This window comes from Erinaceus europaeus, chromosome 1 (assembly GCF_950295315.1).
Source record: "Erinaceus europaeus chromosome 1, mEriEur2.1, whole genome shotgun sequence".
NCBI classification, from domain to species: Eukaryota; Metazoa; Chordata; class Mammalia; order Eulipotyphla; family Erinaceidae; genus Erinaceus; species Erinaceus europaeus.
Window position 1 is genome coordinate 196,162,877 of NC_080162.1, and position 23,420 is coordinate 196,186,296.

Genomic DNA, 23,420 nt, shown 5'->3' on the forward strand with positions numbered 1-23,420 from the left:
TAACATAGCAAGAGATTTCCATCTTAAAGGACATCCTGGTACATTTTCTTATAGTAGGATTATTTAGAGATAGGTTTTAAATAACCTGAAACTTGCATACAAATGCACATGCTACATACTTCTAATGAGAGATTGCAGAGGTATAAAACAAACATTTCAACAGTCAAAATTCTTTTTAAAATATTTAATTTTTTAAATTTATTTTTGGTAGAGACAGAGAGAAGTTGAGAAGGAAAAAGGAGACAGAGAAGGAGAGAGAAAGAAATACCTGAAACATTGCTTCATTGATTGAGAAGATTTCTTCTTGAAGACAGAGACTAGAGGCTTGAACCAAGATCCTTGTGGATTGTAATGTGTGTGTTTTACTAATGCCACCTCCTGGTCCCAAAGAACCATTTTATAGCATTGATGCATAAATTCAAATATGCATGTCAGCAATCCTTGTGGGCTGCTAGAAAATATTATGAGACAAAGGAGACCTGAAAACTTCATTTTCCTGAAATAAATTAAAAAATAAATAAAAATAAAAAAACAGAATAAGTTTTTAGCCAGGGAGGTAGTACAATGGTTTTGCTGAAAGTTTTTCATGACTAAGTCTCCAGAATCCCAGGTTAAATCCCTGGTGGCACTCTATGACAGAATTTAAAAGTGCTCAGGTGAGGAACAGAGGAAGGAAAGAAGGGAGGGATGGAGGAGGAGGGAGGAAGGAAGGAAGGAAGGAATGAATGGAGGAAGGGAGAGAAAGAGAGAGGGGAAGGAAGGAAGGAAGGAAGGAAGGAAGGAAGGAAGGAAGGAAGGAAGGAAGGAGGGAAGAAGGGAAGGAAAGGAGAAAGGGAGGAAAGGAGAAAGGGAGGAAAGGAAGGGAGGAATGGAGGGAGGGAGGGAAAGTAAGGGACACAAAGAAAGAAAGAAAAACAAAAGAAGGAAGGAAGGAAGAAAAAAGGAGTGGCAAGTAGGTTTAATTTAATGTTATGGGCATTTTAATGTTTTTTTTTATTCATTTCTTTTATCTTTAAATACAAAACATAAAGGCTAATCTTATAATTTTGTGTTCTCAAAAGACACTTATGCACAAGTCTCCCTCACTCTGAATGTCTCCATAAGGGAAAAGCCCTGCTCCTACTCTGCCATCCCTTTATGAGAACGTTCTACACTCTAGATGTTGTCTAAGGAATCTAGACAGTGGCAGGCACTGCCGTCTCAGTCACTGTGGTTAGACAGTCACAGGATGCTAGTTCACCGCCATCTAAGCTCAAGCAGTATCTTCATTCCCAGTCTATAACAGGTACTGTGTATGTTCCCCTACAAGATGGACCTCCTACTAAGTTTCTCTGCATTTCTTCTAGGGAGAGCCTGGAGAAAGAGGGGAAGATGGTCTCCCTGGAAAACCAGGTCTTCAGGTACAGGACCCGAGTTTCTTCCATCACATTTATTCTGGTTTACTTGGAGTCTGTGTTTAACCTACATCCAGTGGAACATAGACTTTCTGTGGGCTTGGTTCCAATAGGATGGCTTTTAAAGGGAGCTGTTTAAAAGGTGAGGACAGGGCTTGAGAGCTCAATATGGGATGGTCACACATATGGGAATATAACAAGGGAGAGCACACCCTTGTAGAACAGAGAACAAGAAGACCAAGGGAGACAGTTACATGGAGAGAAGGCTCCGGGGAGCCATGGCCTTGGGGAGAACATGGTCACTTATAACTTTGTTCTGCCAGAGATCAAGGAGAGTAATGCATAGTTATCTTTGCCCTCCCATTCCCTTTCAACGCCCCCAAAACACACACACACACACACACACACACACACACACACAACACACACACACACACCACACACACACACACCACACACACACCACACACACACCATACACACACCACACACACACCATACACACACCACACACACACACCACACACACACACCACACACACACACCACACACACACCACACACACACACAACACACAAACACAACACACACACACACCACACACACACACCACACACACACACACACACACAACACACAAACACACACACACACACACACACACACTTTCTCCTTGAGCTCCCATATAGGCCTCTGTAATTCCAAATCCCTACTCAACGCCAAGCCATAGTGTTCAAACTCCCAGATGTCCTAATGGGTGGAGGCATCTGAAAATAGGCTCAAGGGGGAAACTGCAGCTACTCAGCATGCAATTATGAGTGTGGAGACCCTGAGTGCTGGTAACTGTTCCTCAGTGCTCCCTCAGGAACTGCACTGTTTCCAGTGCAGAGCTCTCCTGCTGGGCCTCAGGGCCACATTTTGTCTTGAGGCTCTCAGCTCCACCTCTCAGCCTTGCCTTGGGCTCAGAATGCAGTGAGCGTAGGAAAAAATGAAGTGGTCTCTGTGTGTGTTTGCATGTGGTATGAGTGTAGTTGATGCGTGGCATGCACATACTAATGTGTCTGTGTAAGTATGTGGTTTATGTATGTGACGTATGTCTTTGTGTGTGAATGGTGTGGTGTGAGGCTTCTGTGTGTGTGTGTGTTCTGTACATATGTATAAGATGCATGTGTGTTATGTCATATACATATGTGGTGTATGTAATGATCACTTGCCGTGTGCATGTGATGTGTGTGACAGACATGCTAATTGTGAGTAGTGCCTGAACATTCTTCATGTGCAAACACACAAACACATATATTCATTTCTTCCTTCCTTCCTTCACTCACTCATTCATTCATTTATTAACTTATATACACTCATTCTTCAGAAGATGAACTTACTTATGGAAAACGTTGCCAATGGTTTTACTAAATTACACAATGAAGATTGGAAATAAATCACCATTTGATGCTATTAATTCTAAAAGACTTGTGTTTGGCTATGAATTAGTTCGTTTACTATACATCTCCATACCTTCTTTCTTCAGATTTTTGTTTGTTTGTTTGTTTGTTCAGTGACTTCTAAGGTCCTGATGAGCATAGTGATCAAATACAGTAGGATCCTATTACAAACCTCTCTTGTTTTGTAACTCCACTCAGCCTGACTACATAGTGCTACATAGGGATAACCTGGCTGAAAGCAAAACCTCATCTAGTCTTCCGGAACTAGTGGATAGCTGTTTGTGGACTTGATGATGCATGTTTGATTGTTTGAGAGACTTCCACCCCAGCACTGCATGTATTGTAGCATACAGTGTGGAGGGAAACATAAAGCCCTTTCCCACTTCTCACCCAGCCCATGTTTACCAGACAGTCTGAGCAAGAGCTAAGAGATTATCAGTTGGTTTGGGTAAATCCATCAACATTTTCCTTGTTATCAGTTGATCTGATCTAGGATCTGGGTGTGGCCTGTAAAGTCATTTGATCAAGCCCTGTCCTGCAGGCAAAGCTCAAAATTCAATAAATATGGGATTTTTTTTTTTCCTTCCACAATGGCCTTAAATGCCAGTTTTTAGTCAGTAATGTTGTAAGGCCCTAGAATGGTGTTGTTTAGTTTCCAAAGAAGTTGTTTCTTTTGAAAGAGACAAAAGATAATTTGAACACCTTGCTTCAGAAATTCTGAACACACTTTTTCTTCTAGCTGTTGACTCCAGTTGTAAGGATAATAAACTGTTTAGGAATCAAGTGTATTGGTTGCAGGGACTATGAATATGTACTGATGGCTGGGAATGACAGCAATCTCTGTAAATGCTAGTGGAAAATAGTTGGATGTCTGTTCTGTCTCCAGGGTGAAGTTGGGGAGCAGGGCCTGGCAGGTCGACCTGGAGAGAAGGTCTGTTTATTCATCCCTTTATTCATTCAATCATTTTTAAAATGTTTTATTCGTTTATTTACTGTTGTAATAAGCAGAGAGAAACTGAGAGGAAAAATAGAGAGGAAAAGAGACAGAGAGACACCTGCAGCCCTGCTTCACCACTTGTGAAGATATCCCCCTACAGGTGGAGACCAGCGACTTGAACCTGGGTCCTTGCGCCCTGTAATGTGTGTGCTTACCCAGGTGCACCACTAATCATTCAATCATTTGTCCTTTATCTACATATATTATTAAACAATGCGCCTAGTATTAGTTGTCTTCTAGGAGATTACTACATTTATTTCTCACATTCATTTGTTTGCCTCCTTACCAGAATACTTCATGTACCTATTGCTCTCTTTAATACTGAGATCATTATCATTACCCAAGATCTGAGCTGACTCAGTGAGTGGTGACCTGCTGGGGGTTGGGAGGAGACACAAGTGAAGTCTTCTCACTGAGACTTGAGTGCTGTCAGGAAGGAGGTGAAGAGATGACATGATGTTGAAGTCTCAAGGACACCTGAGAGTTAGATACCGAGCAGTGGAACCAGGGTTCTCAGGGAGAAGGAATAGTCCAAATGGGAAAGAACTTAGGGGTACCCTCAATGAAAAAAATCTATAGAAATTCTCACCGTGTCGCCTTCTATGTCACCTCCCTTATCCAAAATCTGTGGGAGGCTGGAGATCAGCCACTAGGGAGCGAGCATGTATCCACATCCTGACTGGCTGGAAATCCTTGCTGTGCACTGGCCCAACAGTGCTGCCATGTTGTTTCCACAGGGAGCAGCGGGTCTCCCTGGTGCTCCAGGATTCCCAGGCCTGAGGGGGCTGAAAGGAGAGCAGGTGAGTGGTAGGACTTTTCCTTTTTACCAAGACCACCTCACCTTGCCTCTAAAAAGCAGCAGCTTTTATAAAAAGCAGCAGCTTTTTGAGGCTGTCCCCTCAAGTGAGGGAGATGGGCAGTTTTGCCTGAGGCATTGGGGGGGGTGAATATGTCTAGGGGACACACATGGTCAGTTGTGGTTGAGTGGAGCAACCCTGGCTCATTGCTATTCTAATGAAAAGAATTCCAAGGAACAGGCATCTAGGTGTATTAGATGTACAAAGTAAGGCAAGGGAAAGACTGGGGGTGGGGGGCAGGAATTCCCAGGGTCTTTGGGCCCAGAGACCTTGACTAAACCCCAAGTAAAAATTACCAAGACCCAAAGACCCTTTCTGGTTCAAGATCTGCTGTTATAGCCCTGCTAATGTCACACCAGAGCTCACTTTTCATCGGCCCAACAGAGTAAGCACATCGTGCAAAGGAAAAGAAACCTTTCACCCAGTGAATATGCTGTCTGCATGTGCAGATTCAGTGAGAGCTCAATAAACTACGGTGCATTCCCAGTTTTGTGTACAAACTTAGAAAAAAAAGGTGTGCCCTCCAGGACCCCCTGTATCCTGAATCCCCCCCTCAATTCTCAGAGCTTATGGATGAGAACAGAGAGAGCAGTGGACTGATCTGGTTCATTCACTGAAACAAAGAGAGGGCCATGACTATGAAAAAGTCCAGGAAGAAGGAGGGCAGGATCAGATGGAAATAAGGGAAATTGTGTGGGCAGTGTCATTTGCCAGGTGCCCAATGGGAAATTAGGAGATTCACACTTGACCGACAGGACACACTCTGAGGCATCACTGGGGCTGATTACTAATAAGTGACAGGTTGGGAGACAAATTTGTTCAAGCTTGTATTCTACTTAGCTAGAAGCAGCAGGGTTCACACTAGGTTGGCTGCTAATGTTTTCTAATGTTCTTTTCTGCTGTAGGGTGAGAAAGGTGAGCTGGGACTTCCGGGACTGAAAGGTGACCAAGGTGAAAAGGTAGGAATGGTAGCTCGTGTCCTGTCATCAATGAGCACTGGTTGCTGAGTTCCTCTTCTGTGTTTGCTTGTGCTGCTTACAGTGGACAGAACAGAACTTTTTTTTTTTTTTTTCTGGAGTCCAAGTTGGATCCTGAGTTACCATCCTGTCTCTTCTTTCTGAGCAGCTCATTTGACTTTTCTATGCCTGGCTTGACGGTCTGAAATGGTTCTATTAAGGTCACCCTCTGAGGGTTGTTTTGATCCTGTTGATGTAAGCATTTGTTGCAGATTCACTATGTGTCAAGACTCTGGGAAACACAGAACTTGCAGGGCCAGGCGGTGGTGTGCTTGGTTAAGCACATACACTACAGTGCACAGGGACCCGGGTTCAGGCCTCTGGTCCCCACCTAGAGGGAGGAAAGCTTCATGAGTGGTGAAGCAGGGCTGCAGGTGTCTCTCTGTCTCTATCCCTCTCTATCATCCCCTCTCCTCTCAATTTCTCTCTGTCTCCATCCAACAATAAATAAATCATTGATTTTTAAAAAGAAGCAGCAGCAGTATGGAACTTGCTGTAATTAAGGTCATTGTCATGATTATCCTTAGTCACCGTTACTAGCAACATCATCACTTCATAGGTGAAAAGGCACACACACACACACACACACACACACACACACACAACCACAAACCACTCACTCCCTGGGGCTGCTTTGAATGCAGGCTGGTAGAGTGGCCTCTTGGCCCTGACACTCTGAAGCCACAGTGCTGACTCCTGATGGTTCAGTGTTTCATACTGGCTGCTCCACAGATGCCTGATCTTGCCTTCTCATCTTCTGCACAACATCTCTAAAGCTCATTGCATTCTCCCAAGCTTCCATGTGCTTCTCCAATGCCCCATTCTCCTTTTACCCTTGCCCTTTATTGCCTCCAGGAGGGGGGATCTTGCTTCCCCTACACACACACACACACACACACACACACACACACACCCCACTCTACTCTCGGCTGAGGGCTTTGTTGTAGAAAGACTTACCTATCTGTAAGTAGAGATCTGGAATAGAAAGCACTTTGCATGGGGAAGCCATCTCGGCCTGCTGCTCATGTGGAATTTTGAGAAATGTAGTTTTTATTTGAGAAACTTATTTCCAGGATGCAAAGGGCTCAGGGAGAACATAAAGCCCATTTTATTGCTTTGGTAGAGTTGCCAGGACCCAGGCAGAATCATACCCAGGCTTGCAGAGAATCTGAGCTGCCCTTTTTCCCCCTCTAGAGTAACATGTAATAATCACCAAATCTGGCCAACAAATGCAAAATAAGACATTCACACAGCATCACGCCCCTTTGGGCTGCACTTGAGGGTTGTTTGTGTTCTCTCACTACTTAAAAATATGTCATTTTACTAGTGATTTAATAATTGTCTACAAGATTGTAAGATTTCAGGTTTATAGCTTCACACCACATCCATGAACAAAGTTCTTTTTTTTTAAAAAAAATTTATTAGTGATTTAATAATGATGAACAAGATTGTAAGCTAGAAGAGGTCCAATTCCATATAGTTCCCACCACCAGAGCTCCATGTCCCATCCCCTCTTCTCTTTATGGCCTGTGTCCTAAAATATCCTCTTCTTTAGGCTGCTGGAGATGATCTGGTTTAGTTCCCATGTGATGCTGTGAGATATATGTGTTCTATTATTATATAGTTTTTTTTAATTTTTTTATTTCTTACTATATTTATTTATTGGATAGAGACAGCCAGAAATTAAATGGGAGAGGGGTGATAGAGAGGGAGAGAGATAGAGAGACACCTGCAGCCCGGATTTACCACTTGTAAAGCTTTCCCCCTGGAGGTGGGGACCGGGGGCTCGAACCCGGGTCCTTGCTCATTGTAATACATGTGCTCAACCAGGTGTGCCACCACCCGGCCCCTATTTTATATAGTTTTAAGAACACATGTTAAAATAGGTAAAGTAATGAACCACAGTGCTAGATTTAGGCTTTGCACTTAGGAAATTCAACTCCCTAGCTTGTGTTGTTTATAGGAATGAGTATTGATCCCTCTGGCTCCCGAGAGCAGCCTTCCCCCTCCAAAGGGACAGAGCCTATTGAATCTCCAGGAAAGCTCAGGTCTCTGTGCTGGAGGCTGTTTGCCACAGCACTGGGTCTACCTTCAGAAGCAGAAATGAGCTCCTTGTCGTGAGCAGAAAGGGAGACACCAGAACACTGTTTTTCATATACACAGTGGACAATATATAATGACATGAATACTCTACAGCTGCACATAGCACCAAAACAGGAGGTTTCCATATACCTGACTTTTATTCGTGAGTTAATAATGCTTAACAGGCCTGTAAGATAAAAGGGCTACAATTCCATACAGTTCCCACCATCAGAATTCTGTGTCCCATCCTCTCTATTGGAAGCTTTCCTATTCTTTTTTTATTATTATTTTTATTTATTTATTGAATAGAGACAGAGAGAAATTGAGAGGAAGGGGGAGGGGGAGAGAGATGAAGAGAGACACCTGCAGCACTGCCTCAACATTTGTGAAGCTTTCCCCCTGCAGGTCGGGACTAGAGGCTTGAACCCAGGTCCTTGAGCACTGTAACATGTGAACTCAACCAGGTACACTGCCACTGAGGCCCCAGATTCCCTATTCTTTATTCTTCTGGGAGTATGGACCAAAATTCTGTATGGGGTGCAGAAGGTGGAAGTTTTGGCTTCTGCAATAGCTTCTCTGGATATGGACATTTGCAAGTGGATCCACACCCCCAGTCTGTTTCTGTCTTTCCCTAGTGGGGTAGGGCTCTGGAGAGATGAAGTTCTGGGACACATTGGTGAAGTCATCTGCCCAGGAAAGTCAGATTGACATCATAGTAGCACCTAAAACTTGGAAGCTGAGAGGTGATAAGATACAAAGCAGAAAAATGCCTGATTATTATATAATTTGGTGCTAGAGTTTATCTTTTCTATCTTTCTGCAATGTATCTGTGCAAGCAGATACAGTCATAATTCTCTCATTTAAGGGGAAGATGTTTGAAATAAATAGAGTTGGCACAAGGGCTAATCATTATTTATTCTCTATTTCTCCATCTAGGGAGAAGCTGGTCCAGCAGGCCCCCCTGGATTGCCTGGAACTGTAAGTCATTCTGCTTCAAATCCTTTCTACTATAAATTCTTAAGGCCTTGAGATAACCCTTTTTTCTCCCCACCCCGCACAAGTTAGTTTTAAACATTTTCTGAATGCTGAGTCCTAACTCTGATCTCCTGCTCTGTTGTATCCTTGCTTGGCCACTGCTCATGATGGTACTGGAAAGGGTAGGCTGAAGCACGACTCCAATTTCGTGCATGGATTATTCTCTTTCAGGATGATTCTGTTCCATCCTCTTTTTACCAATGAGGACATGGAAGCTGACAGATACGCAGTCACATGATTTTAAGTGCTGGAGCTCCGGTCCTGTGACTCATTATGTTTCCTTAAAAAAAAAAAAAAAAAAAAAAAAGTTAAATAAAGCCTAACAGGGACCAGGTGGTGGCGCACTTGGTTGAGCGCACATGCACATGTTACAGTGCGCAAGGATCCAGGTTCAAGCCCCTGGTCCCCACCTGCAGGGGGAAAGTTTCACAAGTGGTGAAACAGTGCTGTAGGTGTCTCTCTGCCTCTTGCCCTCTCTATCTCCCCCTTCCTCTCAATTTCTGGTTATCTTTATTCAATAAATAAATAAAGATATTTAAAAATTTTTTTTAAAGAGTAAAAAAAACTTTAAAAAAAAAAGCCTAACAAATTCCTTGGGACTTTAATGAAATATTATTGGAAGGGCAGTGGGTGACTTGCCCTATAGAGCACGAAGCCTAACCAGTTATGAAGTCTAGTATCGCGTCCTGAGCCATGACATGCAAGCACCTGCATAGGGAAAGCTTCACAAGCAGTGGAACCATGTTGTGGTGTCTTTCTTTCTCTCTGTCTCTTTTTTCCTTTTTCTCTCTAACTCTCACACTCTCTCTAAAATAATAAGAAAAAAAAATGAGTCCTTCAGGAGCACTAGATGTGCAGGCAATGAACCTGAGCAAAAACTCTTGTTACAAAACAAACAAAAAACACGATGATTTCAACTGTCAAATAGAATCACAGCTAAGAGAATGAGGAGACTTTATTCGTTCTTTTACTTGGTATTTTCCTCAGCAGAAGATTTTACATCTATCTTATTTCCATGGTTTCTTTTTCAGATACCCCTGTTCACACCCCAACCAAGAATACCAGTAAGTACCAGTGCCTTCTGAGGACTGCCCAGTGTCCCTCACCCTGCTTGGGGGTATTCTGGGACTTTGTCTGAGCTGAATCTATGGCTCTCAGTGTCACCAAGTGAATCACTGCCTGGCATCTGATTTAGACCTTGTCCTGAACTGGGTGTTCACTGGTGGGAGAAAGAACATGAAATGATATGACTCTAGTATCAAACTGCAGTTCTGTGCACAAAGCCCAGATTCCATTTAGGTGAAGTGAATTCCTCACTGAACAAAGAGTTTCTAGCAGTGTCAGGAGAAGAGCTCTTTGAAATGACAGAAAATGAAAAGAGTTGAGTGAGGCAGGGGCTGGAGCCTATGAGAGGAACCTGGTTAAGCAGGGCTGTTGGCAGGACAATGAAGACCAAGTCTGTCTGACGTAAGGCTGATACAAGAGAGATGGGCTTGTTGAAAGCCACACTTACCGAGAGAGAGAGAGAGAGAGAGAGAGAGAGAGAGAGAGAGAGGACCATGAGGAAACATTTCCTCCTCTTCCTCTTTCTACAAGTGATTCTTGTGTGAAATTAAGTGGTTTTGTTCTTGTTGTTTTTTTTTTTTTAGGAACTCATGATACTTAGGGCAACTGTAGGATCAGAGAATATATCTTTGTGTTTTATTTATTCTCTTAGATACATTGTTCTGCAGTTATGAAGACTTAATTGTTGCTTCAGGTTTTCTTTCTTTCTTTTTTTTTTTTTTGTGGTGACTGGGCATTTCAGTTGGTTGGTTTCTCATCATTTCAGTGTTATCGCAATGCAGCTTATGAAGATAGACAATCTGTCAATCTCTCTTCCCTCCCTCCAAGGTTATCACTGAGGCTTGGTGCCTCCACTACGAATTCACTGCTCCTGGTGGCCACTATTTTTTGCTTTTTTAATTAGACAAGACAGAGAAAAACTGAGAGAGGAGGGGAAGATAGATCCATGTCACTGCTTGTGAAGTGACCCTTCTGCAGGTGGGGAGCCTGGGGCTGGAACTGGGATCCTTGTGTGGATTCTTACGTTTTGTACTATGTGCACTTATCCCGCTGTGCCACCAGCCAACTCCCTCCATACTATCCTCACCAGCAGATTTCTATGTCCCCATTTTTTCCATTGGAAACCACAGTAGCTCTGCAAAGGTCACAGATTTGGGATGCTTCTATAATTATCTATGTACCACCCCTCCCCATTTATTTTTTCCAATGGTTCTGCCTTCACTTCCTTTCTAAGTCACACCTCCACAGTGCCTGGCTTCCTCTGGTATTTTCCAGATCTGCTTCCCTTTCATTGATGGCATAGAAATAAAAATTCCTGGTAACAGAGGCTTCGGGTCCTGGTGGAATGGTCTTATTTTTCTATCCTTTATCCCCCTGGGAGTTTGGACCAAGATTCTTTTGGAGTGTAGAAGGTAGAAGGTCTGGTTTCCTTATTTCCTTCTCCACTGGACATGGATGTTGGTAGGTTGATTCATACCTCCAGCCTGTTTCACTCTTTCCCTAGTGGAGTAGGGTTCTGGGGATGTGAGGTTCCACTGGGCAGAGTTTCTTCTAAACACTCACCCATTCTTAGGATTATACTACCATATTTCTAATAAACATCCTCTTAATACACTGAGGAATAAAAATGAGAATGAATCTTGCATATGATGGAAAAGAATAGAACTGGTACAGAAAATGAGCTAGGCACTGAAATCACTGGAAGGAGAAGAAAGGATTTTGAGTTTCTGTGGAAATGAGACTATAAAGAAAATAGATTAGCTCTGAGCAGTGTCTTCACAAGTGGTTGGAATAAGCCTATAAGAAAGAATAGGCTGGGGATCGGGGTAGTATAGTAGGTTAAGCACACATGGTGCAAAGTTCACAGACTGGCATAAGGATCCAAGTTTGAGCCCTGGCTCCCTACCTGCGTGGGGTGGGAGTCGCTTCACAGGCAGTGAAGCAGGTCTGCAGGTGTCTGTCTCTCCCCCTCTCTGTCTTCCCCTCCTCCCTCGATTTCTCTCTGTCCTATCCAACAACAGCAGCAATGACAACAATAATAACAGCAATAATAAGGGTAGCAACAAGGGCAACAAAATGGGAAAATATGGCATCCAGGAGCAGTGAATTCATAGTGCAGGCACCAAGCCCCAGCAATAATCCTGGAGACCAAAAAAAAAAAAAAAAAAGAAGAAGAAAAAATAAAGAAAGAATAAGCCTAGCTATATTCTTTGCCCTTTCAAAAAAAAAAAAAAAAAGCCCTCAAAAAGCATGAGAAGCTCCAATACCTAGGTTTGTTGCCAGATGTCCCTCCAGTCAGTCCTGAGGGAGTGAGATGTGTCATGGGTCAGTCAGGGATGATAACCTCAGAGCTCACAGAATTTAAGCAGCTTATAAAGGGTCAATACTTGAGACAAGCCTGGAAACCAAGTAGTCAGCCACCAGGCCCTGAGCACAGTGGCATCAACATTGCCTGTGAAGGGGTATCCATTTGCCCTACCACACCAGGCCACAACCCCTCCTTGTAACTTGTGACTTAAAAGGGCCTTAGGGCTGCAGAACCTAAAACGCTTTAGGGCAGGGAGCTGAGAATGGGTTTAACCAATAGAGGCTTCATTTGGGCTGATATTTAGGTGCTGCAAGCTTCATTTAAGGTTAAGCAAAAGAGAGGTTTACTCAGTAAAATCACTGAGAATGTAAGGGAAGAAGTTCTGTGAAGAAAAATACACAAAAAGTTCAAAGTCTGTAAACTAAGTGACCCAAGATCACCACATGAGAAGACCAAGATCAATCTGGAGTCAGGGCAAATGGAGAGTCCATGGTGGAGGTCATTGGGTCAAGAGAGCAAGCTGCTCCAAGCCCATGCTTCTATACATTCCCTTGTGTGTCCCTGCCTCAGGCTGATGTCATTCATATGCTAACTGCACCAAACTCCTGTTGGGGTCACAACACCCCCCACCTTCTAGAGCCATCTCTACCTACATGTCTCCTTAGACCCATGCCCTCTGAGTCTCCCTCTCCCACACTCATCATGAAGCCTTCAAGCTTGAGACAAACCTGTGTTTCAGCCTCTGCTTAAAGGAATTGCTCCACAGAAAACACACTCCCTTGCATTTGAAGAGACATAATTATGACTGAGGGAGTCAGAGGGACCTGCCCTGCCTCCCTATTTTATCTAGCTTTCTGCTAGGCCTGAGCTTTGCAGAAATAAGAATGCTACTTTGGAAAAAGCCAAGAATTTGTTTCCAAAATAAAACTCATTGTGTATTATTGCAGGAATCTTTCTGGGACCTTTTGCATGTCACCATGGCAACTGCATATGTACTGACTGTTGGAAACTCTTTTCCATTCTGTTTGACTTCTCCCTGTTCCCCTCTGTTGTGCGCCTTTTGAGTCCTCGCAGCATGAGGAGGACAGGGGGTTGGGATTTAGAGATTGAAGACTTTGCAGCTTAACTAAGGAAGAAAAAAGAATAGGAAAACAAGGGGGGACAGGCTGAGAGGAAAAGGCCCAGAAACCACTGTGAATGGATGGAAACCTGTTTTCCTATGGAAGTCTGAAGGGGTGTAGCAGTGGGGTTTGTGAAGAAACGGCAGAGACTGTTAGAAGATGCTCAGGTACTAACTTTGTCTGGCTCTGCAAAGGAATCTTCCAGGACTTTTCCTGTTCCTGGCTGAGTTTGTAGGGATGGCGACTGAGCACAGACAGGGTATTTGACTTGAAGGAAACCACCAGGAGGCAGCAGTTAGGAGCAGAAAGAAGCCAGTTACACCTATACATTCAACACCTATTGAGTAGCACCTACTGTGTGCTCTGCCTCTCAGGCCTAGGGTGGGAATGACTTCTTATCCTAGCCCTAATGCTCCTCTTTGCCCTTGCCTGATTATTCATAGACTGTCTCATTTACAGTCCCATCCAGAGCTGACAGAAAAAAAAAAGCAAAGCCCATGTGCCAGTGCCTCCCAGCAAGCATCCACTAGCGCTCTGTCTCTGTGGCTCAGTTTTCAGTTTGAGCTTCTCACTCCCCACTTCAGAGGCCTAAGCTTCACAAGTGGTGAGGCAGGTCTGCAGGTGTCTGTCTTTATCTATCCCTCTCCATTTCCCCCTCTCAATTTCTCTCTGTCCTATCAAAAAAGAAGAAAAGAAAAGAGAAAAGAAAGGAAAAGGAAAGGAAAGAAAAAGAAACAAAGGCCACCAACAGCAGTGGGTTCATAGTGCTGGTACTGAGCCCTAGCAATAACCCGGAGGCAAAAAAAAAAGAGAGAGATGGAGGAGGAGGAAGAGAAGAAAGAGGAGGAGTAGGAGAAGGAGAAGGAGAACAAAAAGAAGGAGAGAAAGAACAGTACTTCCCAGAGTCGGGCTGTAGCGCAGCAGGTTAAGCGCAGGTGGTGCAAAGCACAAGGAGCAGCAGAAGGATCCCTGTTGGAGCCCTTGGCTCCCCCCCACCTGCAGGGGAGCCACTTCACAGGTGGTGAAGCAGGTCTGCAGGTGTCTGTCTATCTCTCCTCCTCTCTGTCTTCCCCTTCTCTCTCCATTTCTCTCTGTCCTATCCAACAACGACAACAACAATAATAACTACAACAATAAAACAACAAGGGAATAAATAAATAAAATAAATATTTTATTAAAAAAAGAATAGTACTTCCTTGAAATAAAGGTTTATTATAGTTGGTCCACCCCAGGTTCCGAGAACTTCCAAAGTCCTCCCCAGACTTCCTGGTCTCCAAAGACTTACCTTTCAACCCCCACCCCACCCCTCCCATTTATATGGGAAGCCCTTCTTGCATTCAGGACAAGTGTTCAATCATTTGTCCTCAGACCTTCATGTAGGTGGTTCGCTCAGTGTCTCCCCAAGCAGCCCGGGTTCTTCTGGACAGAAAACATCCTGCTCTACAAGAAAGGAACAAATGTGTCATTGCTGTCACATGGGCTTTGGTGGTAGCTGCTTTCTGCTCAAACCCTTTCTTCTTTCTGAAAATGCAGAGAGTAGCCCTTGACTGATAGGTTAGAGGGTTACGGATCCAAGCCTGTCATTGTTAATTTAGAGCTGGGGTTATTTTCTTTCTTGCTTTTTAATTTTATTGGGAGGACTAATGGTCTATAGTCAACAGTAAATACAGTTGTTGCATGTGTAATATTTCTGTTTTCTGTAAATTACTCTAAAGCCTATGTAGATCCTCCATGATCTTACCAACACCTGGACCCCCAAATCCTTTACTTTGGTGCAGTACACTGAATCTAGTCCAACTTCAGCTTTGCATTTCCCTTTGTGTTTTTCTTATTTCTTAAATTCTGTCTTAAGAATGAGATCATCCCATATTCACCCTTCTCTTTCTGGCTTATCTCACTTAAACTGATTCCTTCAAGCTCCATCTAAGATGAGATGAAGAAGGTGAATTCATCATTTTTCATAGCCGACATATATATATCCCACAATATATATATCCCACAACTTTCTCAGCCACTCATCTGTTGTTGAACACCTGGTTTACTTCTAGATTCCGGCTATTACAAATTGTGCTACTATGAACATAGGTCTTCACAGATATTTCCGGATGAGTGTGTTTAGTTCCCAGGAAAGGAATTGCAGGGTCAAGGGTAGGTTCATTTCTAGCCTTCTGAGAGTTTTCCAGACTGCTCTCCACAGGGGTCAGACCAATTTCCATTCCCACCAGCAGGACAGGAGGATGAGGATTCCTTTAAGCTGTGGGTTATTCACTGCAGTGATTTTCCCCAACACTCCCCACCTCAGGGATAGAGCCCTGAACCCTTCCAAATTTGTGCACATTGTTTTTGTCACCTGTGAACAGTAGTTTCTTTTTTTTGGGGGGGGGGCATGTAATGACCCACTGCCTCCCTGGGAGATGTGCTGCTTGCCCCAATGTTGTTCCAACCGATCAGTAGAAAAGAATGTCTCCTTCCCTGGGACCAGTTCGTGCTGGTCTTTCTCCTGTACTACATGGGACTTCCTACAATCTAACTTCAGCAAAAGTTAGACTTGCCATCAAAAGGCCAGTGCCCAGTACTCAGTGAGTCCCCAAAGGATTATATTCCTCCAGCAAAGTCTCCTCCTCAGCTCCATCATCTAGAGGAGAGAGGGACTGGAGCAAGAAGGCAAGAAGGCTTCCTCCTCCTCTTGGTATTCTGTTCATCATTACACTGCGGTCATCTGCCCTGTAGTCAGATCATTGTCTATGGGGACAGGAATCACACTGTGTAAATATGTGTGGAACTGCTGCCCACCCAGTGCTCTGAAGAGAGAGACATATGTATGTGAGATTTAACCAAGAGAACTTACTACCTTTTGTACTTCAGATTCCCTGCAGGAACAATTTGTGGCCTTCCATCTGTAGAATGAGTGGAAATTGATCTGCGTTTGATGTGATAGAAGGAAAGACCGCTCCCCCCCCCACACACACACACACCCGCAGTAGCAGAATAGTTTCTTCCTATGGGTTGAATCAGGGCATAGGTAGGACAGAAGGATTTGTCTTCTTTATTCTGTGTTCTTATGCCAACAGGGAGAACAAGGGCAAAAAGGAGAGAAGGGTGATCGAGGGTCGCCTGGTGAGCCAGTGAGTATTCTGCACACTACATCCCACATTCAACCCCCTCAACCTCACACCCTTTGTGACTGGTTATCCAGCAGTAAGTGGGTCAGAGAGCTGCAGATGTACACTTTGCTGCCCACTCACAGGGACTTTATAGACCTAATGCATCCCCTTCACCTGTCAGAATTCTACCAGCATCCCTTCCAAGGATCTCAAGTGATACCCACTATACGTATCCATGCCCTGCCCCATCTGCCCACAACTAGAGTAATGACCTTGTCCATTGATAGATCATTTCCTTGCAGGGATCTCAGGGACATCCCGGAGAACTGGGACCTCGCGGACCTGCTGGACCACCAGTAAGAAAATTCTCCATCTGTTGACTCTGAGATGCAGAAATTTCTGTCAATGTTATTAGTCCCCACTGACCTTTCTTGCCTGACATTTCAAGGATGCTACCAGAGGGCAAAGCTCAGTTGCTAGTTGGGCCTGTGCTCCATAGGGCCCAAGAGGATTCTTAAAATGCACAGCACCCCCTACCCAACAGCCCTGGGGGGGATTCTGGATCCTTTGATTTTGTTTAGCTTAGCTTGATTCCCACAATAATCTTTCTTCTCCAATTCAGAAATATAGGACAGTGTGCTCAGGGTTCCTGTCTGTCTAAAGATTTTTTTAGAGGTAAATCTTCCCCTCCCTCCCAGTCCTGACCAGCAGCTTGAGTTGAGTACCTCCCTTGGGCTATAACATACCTAGTAGCCACTGTTCCTGGCCAACAGATTGAGATTTCTGTCCCAAGATAGATCCTGACATCTGTCCTTTAAGTTTGGATCACTGATTCTGATGAGTGGTGTTTCGCGAGATGCCCATGCCTGCTGTAAGGTCAGTATCGTCTGTGATGTCTTAACTGCTTGGTTTCCTTTCCATACAGGGTGCTAAGGGACAAGATGGTCTTCATGGGACACCTGGAGTGGCTGGAAACCCTGTGAGTCTTCATGCCCCCAGACAACTCCTCCTAGGGAGTCCCATAGAAGAGAGACTTCCCCTTGGCTCATCACTCTGGGCTGACTGGACAAGAGCTAGAACATTGTAACCCACACGTTATTAGCCCTTTGTTGGGGCTCCAGGGCTTTTGAACTGTAAGTAGCAAGAGAGACATGCTGCTTTCCACAGATGCCCCAGCATTCAGGACTTTGTTCACGGGACTGACCTATGGAAGGAATCTCCTTCTGCATAGACAAGAGTGGACACACACACACACACACACACGTATACATTCTAAATCATGGATCCATAAAATCTGTTACCCACAGAGAGATGTAGAAACTCTCAACATGCAGACACAGTCAGGGAAACACAGGCAGAGGTAAGTGTCTGCTTGCCCACACTGTTGGAGTTCTCTAGTGACCTCAGTATCAGAATCCCATGGGATTGACACTTGGGCCTTCTTGACTAAGTAGAATACTGTTGCATTGTGCAGACCTACAGCTTAGGCTTCTCCAAAGAACTGGTGGAAAGCAGAATGTTGCCAATAATCCACCAAGTCTCCCAATGTTGGGGAAATAGCAGGCACTTGTCTACTAGTTCCTATACTGCAAGCCAGAGATGCCTTACTATAATGGGCTTTTGATGTATGACCATCCCTGTCTATGGTTGAATGGAGAAAGGGCCAGCCAAGTCAGAGACCTGTGGGAAATGTCACAAAGAGGAGACTATCAGGTGGAGATAGTCTTAGATATAACGCAGCCTGAAGGGAAATGAAAACTCAGTGTAGACAGCAGTCTTGGAGCATATGACTTGATTTCTTTCTTTCTTTTTAATGACTTGATTTCTAACCCCGGAAATGCACAAAGCCCAATGACCGTGATGATGGGGACTGTGGTAGACAAAGTAGGACTTTGATAGCCCCGGAGAGAACCTCTTGTGCTTTAAGCATGTCAGCTTTCCTGTCTCCACGGAGTTGACTCATTTGGAATACCAGAGGCCATCTCTCCACTCATTAAATCTTTGCCCTATCATTCATGGGAAGTTCAAATGACTTCTTCCAAACAACATGCCCTAGTTTGCTCATCAGAACCAGTGTACATACAGCACCACCTGTCACCTCTATTCCTGGAGACCATCGGCCCTTCGCGCCCTCTTAGTTCCCATCTCTGTGCCAGGATCCCACTCACTAACTTGGCTAGTTTGGGTACTAGAGTACTCAGATTGGAAGAACTTTATCTGAAGGGGTTCTGAGTCTAAAAAATGTTTTTATTTTTTATTCGTGATTTAATAAGTATTAACGAGATTATAAGATAACAGAAGCAAAATTCCAGAAACATAGTTCCCATGACCAGAGTTCCTTGTCCCATCCCCACTATTGGAAACTTTCCTATTCTTTATCCCTCCTGGAGTATGGACTACAATTCCTTAGTGGGTGCAGAAAGTGGAAGGTTTGGCTTCTGTAATTGCTTCTCTGTTGGACATGGGTATTGGCAGATCAACCCATACCCCCAGCCTATCTCTATCTTTCTAGAAATTGTTTTAGCATGTCATAGCAGAATAAGGAGAGATTGACTGGGAAGAGATTGGGACAACTCCTTATATACATAGTGAAACTTTCTCAATGGCTTCTGCCACCTCACAGGGCCCAGCTGGACTTGTTGGTGCTCCTGGTCCCAGTGGCTCTCCAGGAAGCATGGTGAGTAATGTCAACACTAGCTGTCCATTGAGTTGATAAGTCCTCTCTCTGACGGTCCCATTTTGCTCATGGATGAATCAGCATTCTGACAAAGGTAACCTAGAAAGTTATCAGCTTAAGGCTCCAGGTAGCCATTAGTCACTAGGGAATGAGCAAAGTTGTTGGCTCTTCAGGAAGGCTATAAGTGTCTTTAATGTTAGAATCAGCACTTGAGTTTCTGTTAATGGAATCAAAATGAACTGAAGAGGTTGAAGGGCCGTGCCTGTTAAGTTACCTGAATTTGAAGCCTCACTCTATCCTTTACTAAGTTTAGAGCTCTACAGAGCACTTCTTAAAATCTCAACTTTTCCATATCTAAAATGAGGACAGTGGGCTGTGCCAGTTCATTTTTGGCACCCCAGCACACTTGACATGCCGGGACTGCTTCTCCCATGGGTGAGCCAAGGTGTCCGCTAATAGATTGGTATTGAGATCCACCATAAACTTGGAATTCAACTTTAATGCTGCTCAGTGAGACAGTCGGTGGCATCTAGCTGAAGGCAACAGTGAATTTGTGCTCTTAGGTCGGTCCCGTTCAGTCATTAGCTTTTACAGATACTCGTCACAGCGGTATACAGGTCAAATGCAAGGGGCTTTTATACATGTTATTTATTATGCCGTGCCAAGTGCTATAGATGTGTCAGTTTGCTTAATCCCACAAGCCTGAGGAATTGATGTTATCATTGCCTTTTTAAAATAGGAGAAGACTGAAACACAGGGAGATGACTCACGTCACCAGTGAATGTGACTCGTAGGACAGTGGTTACCGCACTGACCATATCATGTCTCACCGTTTCTACTTCAGTGTGGCTTCCGACATCCTGCAGTTAAACATGCAGTACTTTGAGGTTTTTCTTTGACTTTGCGAGGCCTTTCTATGAAGGCATGTGACAGACAGACAATGGCACCACCAGAAGCACCCGTGAGCTTCCAGTGTCTAAATGCTTTGGTTCCTTCACCGCTGCATGGCTCCCAGAGCCCCTTGTGGGGATGAGTCACCACATGCCTGTCCCTCCCCTTCCATTGTCCTGTCTCCCTACTTCTGTGTGCTTGGGATCTTTGTAAGTCAAATAAGCCTTGTTTCAAAGTCAACTTAAAAAAAAATAATGTCTTTATTTATTTACTTACTAGATAGAGACAGAGAGAAATTGAGATGGGGGGGGGGGGTCAGAAAAGGAAAGAGTCCGAAAGAAAACTGCAGCCCTGTTTCACCATGTAGCCCTGCTTAAGCACTTGTGAAGCTGCTCCCCTGCAGATGGGGAACAGGAGTTTGAACCTGGGTCCTTGTGAGCTGTAATGTGTGCACTTAACCAGGTGTGACACTGCCTGGGCCCCTTTTAAAATTTATTATTATTTTTTTAAATTATGATTAACACAACTGTAAGATAACAGGGAGACAATTCCATACACTTCCTACCACTGGAATTCTATGTCCTATCCCCTCCACTGGAAGCTTCCCTATTCTTTATCCCTCTGGGAATATGGACCAAAATTCTTTATGGGGTACAAAAAGTAGAAGGTCTGGCTTCTGTGATTTCTTCTCTGCTACATGGGCATTGGCAGGTCGACCCATGCCCCCAGCCTATTTCTTTCCTTCCCTAGTCCGGAGCCATAAGTAGGCCAAGTCTTTCATGCCAAACCTGTGTTCTTCGGCCATTTTTGTTCTCACTCTGCTCTATCAGTGGGAGTGTGTCCTACTCTCTGATATCTATAACCCAGGAATGAGCCATAGCAGTAAACAGGGTGAAAGGCAAGGGTGTGTGTGTGTGTGTGTGTGTGTGTGTGTGTGTGTGTGTGTGTGTGTGTGTGTGTGTGTGTGATCATATGGGCTGGCCATATGAATTCCAGAGAGAGCAGGCAGTATGACAATTGAGTTAGGAACAACAAGTAGGCACAAAGCTATTATCATGAACTGAAGGGAAACCTGATCACCCTTGTCTGGAACTGCAAGCCATAAAAAACTCACATGACAATAATCTTTCTTCAGGGTCCCCCTGGCATCAGAGGCCCTCCTGGGAAAGATGGGGAACGTGGAGAGAAGGTAAGACACAATGCCGTCTCTCAGTACAACGACTGCCTCTCAACTCTGCTTCTTTTCTGATCAGTGCATCATCACATGCACTTTGCAGCTTTTCTTGCATACTTAGACCTCTCCATGCTACAAAGGAAAGTTTCATTTCTTGCTTTTATAAGAGAGGTGCAGTATCTTCACCGTCGCACTGACATTCCAGATTGGGGGAGGGGTAGGTAGAAGAAGAGAATCCATCCATGGCTTCTGAAATCCCACTTTAAGTTCTCTGACATTGAATTTTAGGAACAGACTGATTTTATTGACCAGGGGCTACTTCTGTACTCACATCTTGTGAGAAGATCTATTTAGATTAAGAACACACATTACAGTGTGCAAGGAGACTTGGGCTCCCCAATCAGAGGAGGGAAACTTCATGAGTGGTGAAGCAGGGCTGCAGGTGTGTCTCTGTCTCTTCCCTGCTCTCTGTCCCCCGCTCCCCTCTCAATTTCTCTGTCTCTATCCAGTAATAAATAAATAAATAAATAAATAAATAAATAAATAGAAAAGCACAATTTGGTAGAGAAATTTGCTAAAAAAGAAGAAGAAAGAAACCTTACTCTAGGGTGTCTTCTATGCACCTGACTTTTTTTTTTTCCACTTGTGGAATGTCCTGTAATGACACACTGATCGCACACTGTAAGAATTAGATACAAAAATTGACATGTCAGAGGGATTGTCTGAGGAAGGTGACCAGTGAAGCAAACTTCTCTTGAACCTAATAGCCTCACACAGAAAGTTTTAACACCAGGGGCGTGTGAAGGTGGCACACATTATCATGCCTGCGGGCCTGGGTTCAAGCCCCTGTACTCCCCTGCAGGGAGAAATCTTCAGAAGAAGCAGAGGAGTGTTGAGAAAGTCCCTATCTTCCATTCTCTTTCTCTTTCTGTCTCTGACCATCTCTCAAGAAATGATCACAGGGAGCAGTGAAGTCATGCAGGCGCTGATCCCCGTCATAAATCTGGAGGGCACATCCCCTTAACTCCCACTGGGTGGCTTACAGACACCTTCTCCTAGCACAGAAGTGGCTTTAAATCCCTTTCAGTATCAGTGGCCTGAAATTTTATAGAGGAGTGATCAGTTTATCATTTATTCTCTGACAGAATTAAGCCAGAAGAGATTTAGGAAGGCTCATTTTAAAGGCACTCAGAAAAACAAAGTGATTTATTACAAAAATAATAATGGCCAGGGGGTGGGGCAGTCATTCACTGGGTTAAGCGCACATGATACGAGTACTGGCACAAAGGTCCTGGTTCGAGCCTCTGGCTCTCCACCTGCAGGGGGGGTTTCTTCCCAAAGGGTGAAGCAGGTCTGTTGGTGTCTTTCTGTCTCTCTTCCTCTCTACTTTCTCATCCCCTCTCAATTTCTCTCTGTCCTACCCAACAACAACAAAAGTGGAGGGGGGAAAATGGCTGCCAGGAGCAGTGGATTCATAGTGCAGGCACAGAGCCCCAGCAATAACCCTGGAGACAATAATAGTAATAATAATGATGATAATAATAGTCAAATAACCTACGGAAAATGAGTAGATATTTGGGGAGTTTCTCTCTCCAGCTCATTAGCATAATAACCCTTAGGCAATGTACTAAAAATGTTAATTTTTCAGAAAAACAGACGATCCTACCTTGTAGTATGTACTAAGTATATCACCTAGATTAAGTGAAGGGGAGGAAATCCGGCAGTGGCTTCTTTGCCTTCATTACATTATGTCTGAAGGATTATTTTCTATCCTGGGTAAATACAAAGCTGACCAAATAGAAGGTTGGAGGGCTTCACAGACAACTTGAGCAAAGACCAGTACACTGTTGATGCATTTGAACTCTAGGGGGAGTCAAACACTTCATTTTGGCTGAGCAGAAGCCCAAGCTCAAGACCAATGCCTGAATGTGGAAGATAACCTCAGGTACTTTCTGGACTGGTAAAGCTCAAGGACCAGCATAAGGCCGGTTTGAGCCCCCGGATCCTCACCTGCAGGGGAGTCGCTTCATAGGCTGTGAAGCAGGTCTGCAGGTGTCTATCTTTCTCTCCCCCTCTCTGTCTTCCCTTCTTCTCTCCATTTCTCTCTGTCCTATCCAGCAACGACGACATCAATAACAACAATAAAAAAAAACCCTCATAGTCAGGCATCCTCTTTGTCTTTCTCCTGTCCATTGGCAAATCTGGGGCTTGGGAAAGCTAGTTCTTGCCTTGGTTTGAAGAGGGATCTTCTACACC

General features: G+C 44.2%; 1 protein-coding gene across 1 annotated transcript in view; it reads left to right on the top strand.

The window, feature by feature from the left end:
• COL22A1 (collagen type XXII alpha 1 chain) overlaps positions 1 to 23,420 on the top strand; it is a 270,579-nt gene that overhangs the window by 127,500 nt on the left and 119,659 nt on the right. Inside the window, exons 24-34 of the mRNA XM_060202364.1 lie at positions 1,347 to 1,400; positions 3,724 to 3,768; positions 4,572 to 4,634; positions 5,597 to 5,650; positions 8,726 to 8,767; positions 9,856 to 9,888; positions 16,390 to 16,443; positions 16,725 to 16,778; positions 17,348 to 17,401; positions 19,046 to 19,099; positions 21,126 to 21,179. Of these exons, the coding sequence (XP_060058347.1) occupies positions 1,347 to 1,400; positions 3,724 to 3,768; positions 4,572 to 4,634; positions 5,597 to 5,650; positions 8,726 to 8,767; positions 9,856 to 9,888; positions 16,390 to 16,443; positions 16,725 to 16,778; positions 17,348 to 17,401; positions 19,046 to 19,099; positions 21,126 to 21,179 (561 nt within the window). The remainder of the gene's footprint in view (positions 1 to 1,346; positions 1,401 to 3,723; positions 3,769 to 4,571; positions 4,635 to 5,596; positions 5,651 to 8,725; positions 8,768 to 9,855; positions 9,889 to 16,389; positions 16,444 to 16,724; positions 16,779 to 17,347; positions 17,402 to 19,045; positions 19,100 to 21,125; positions 21,180 to 23,420) is intronic.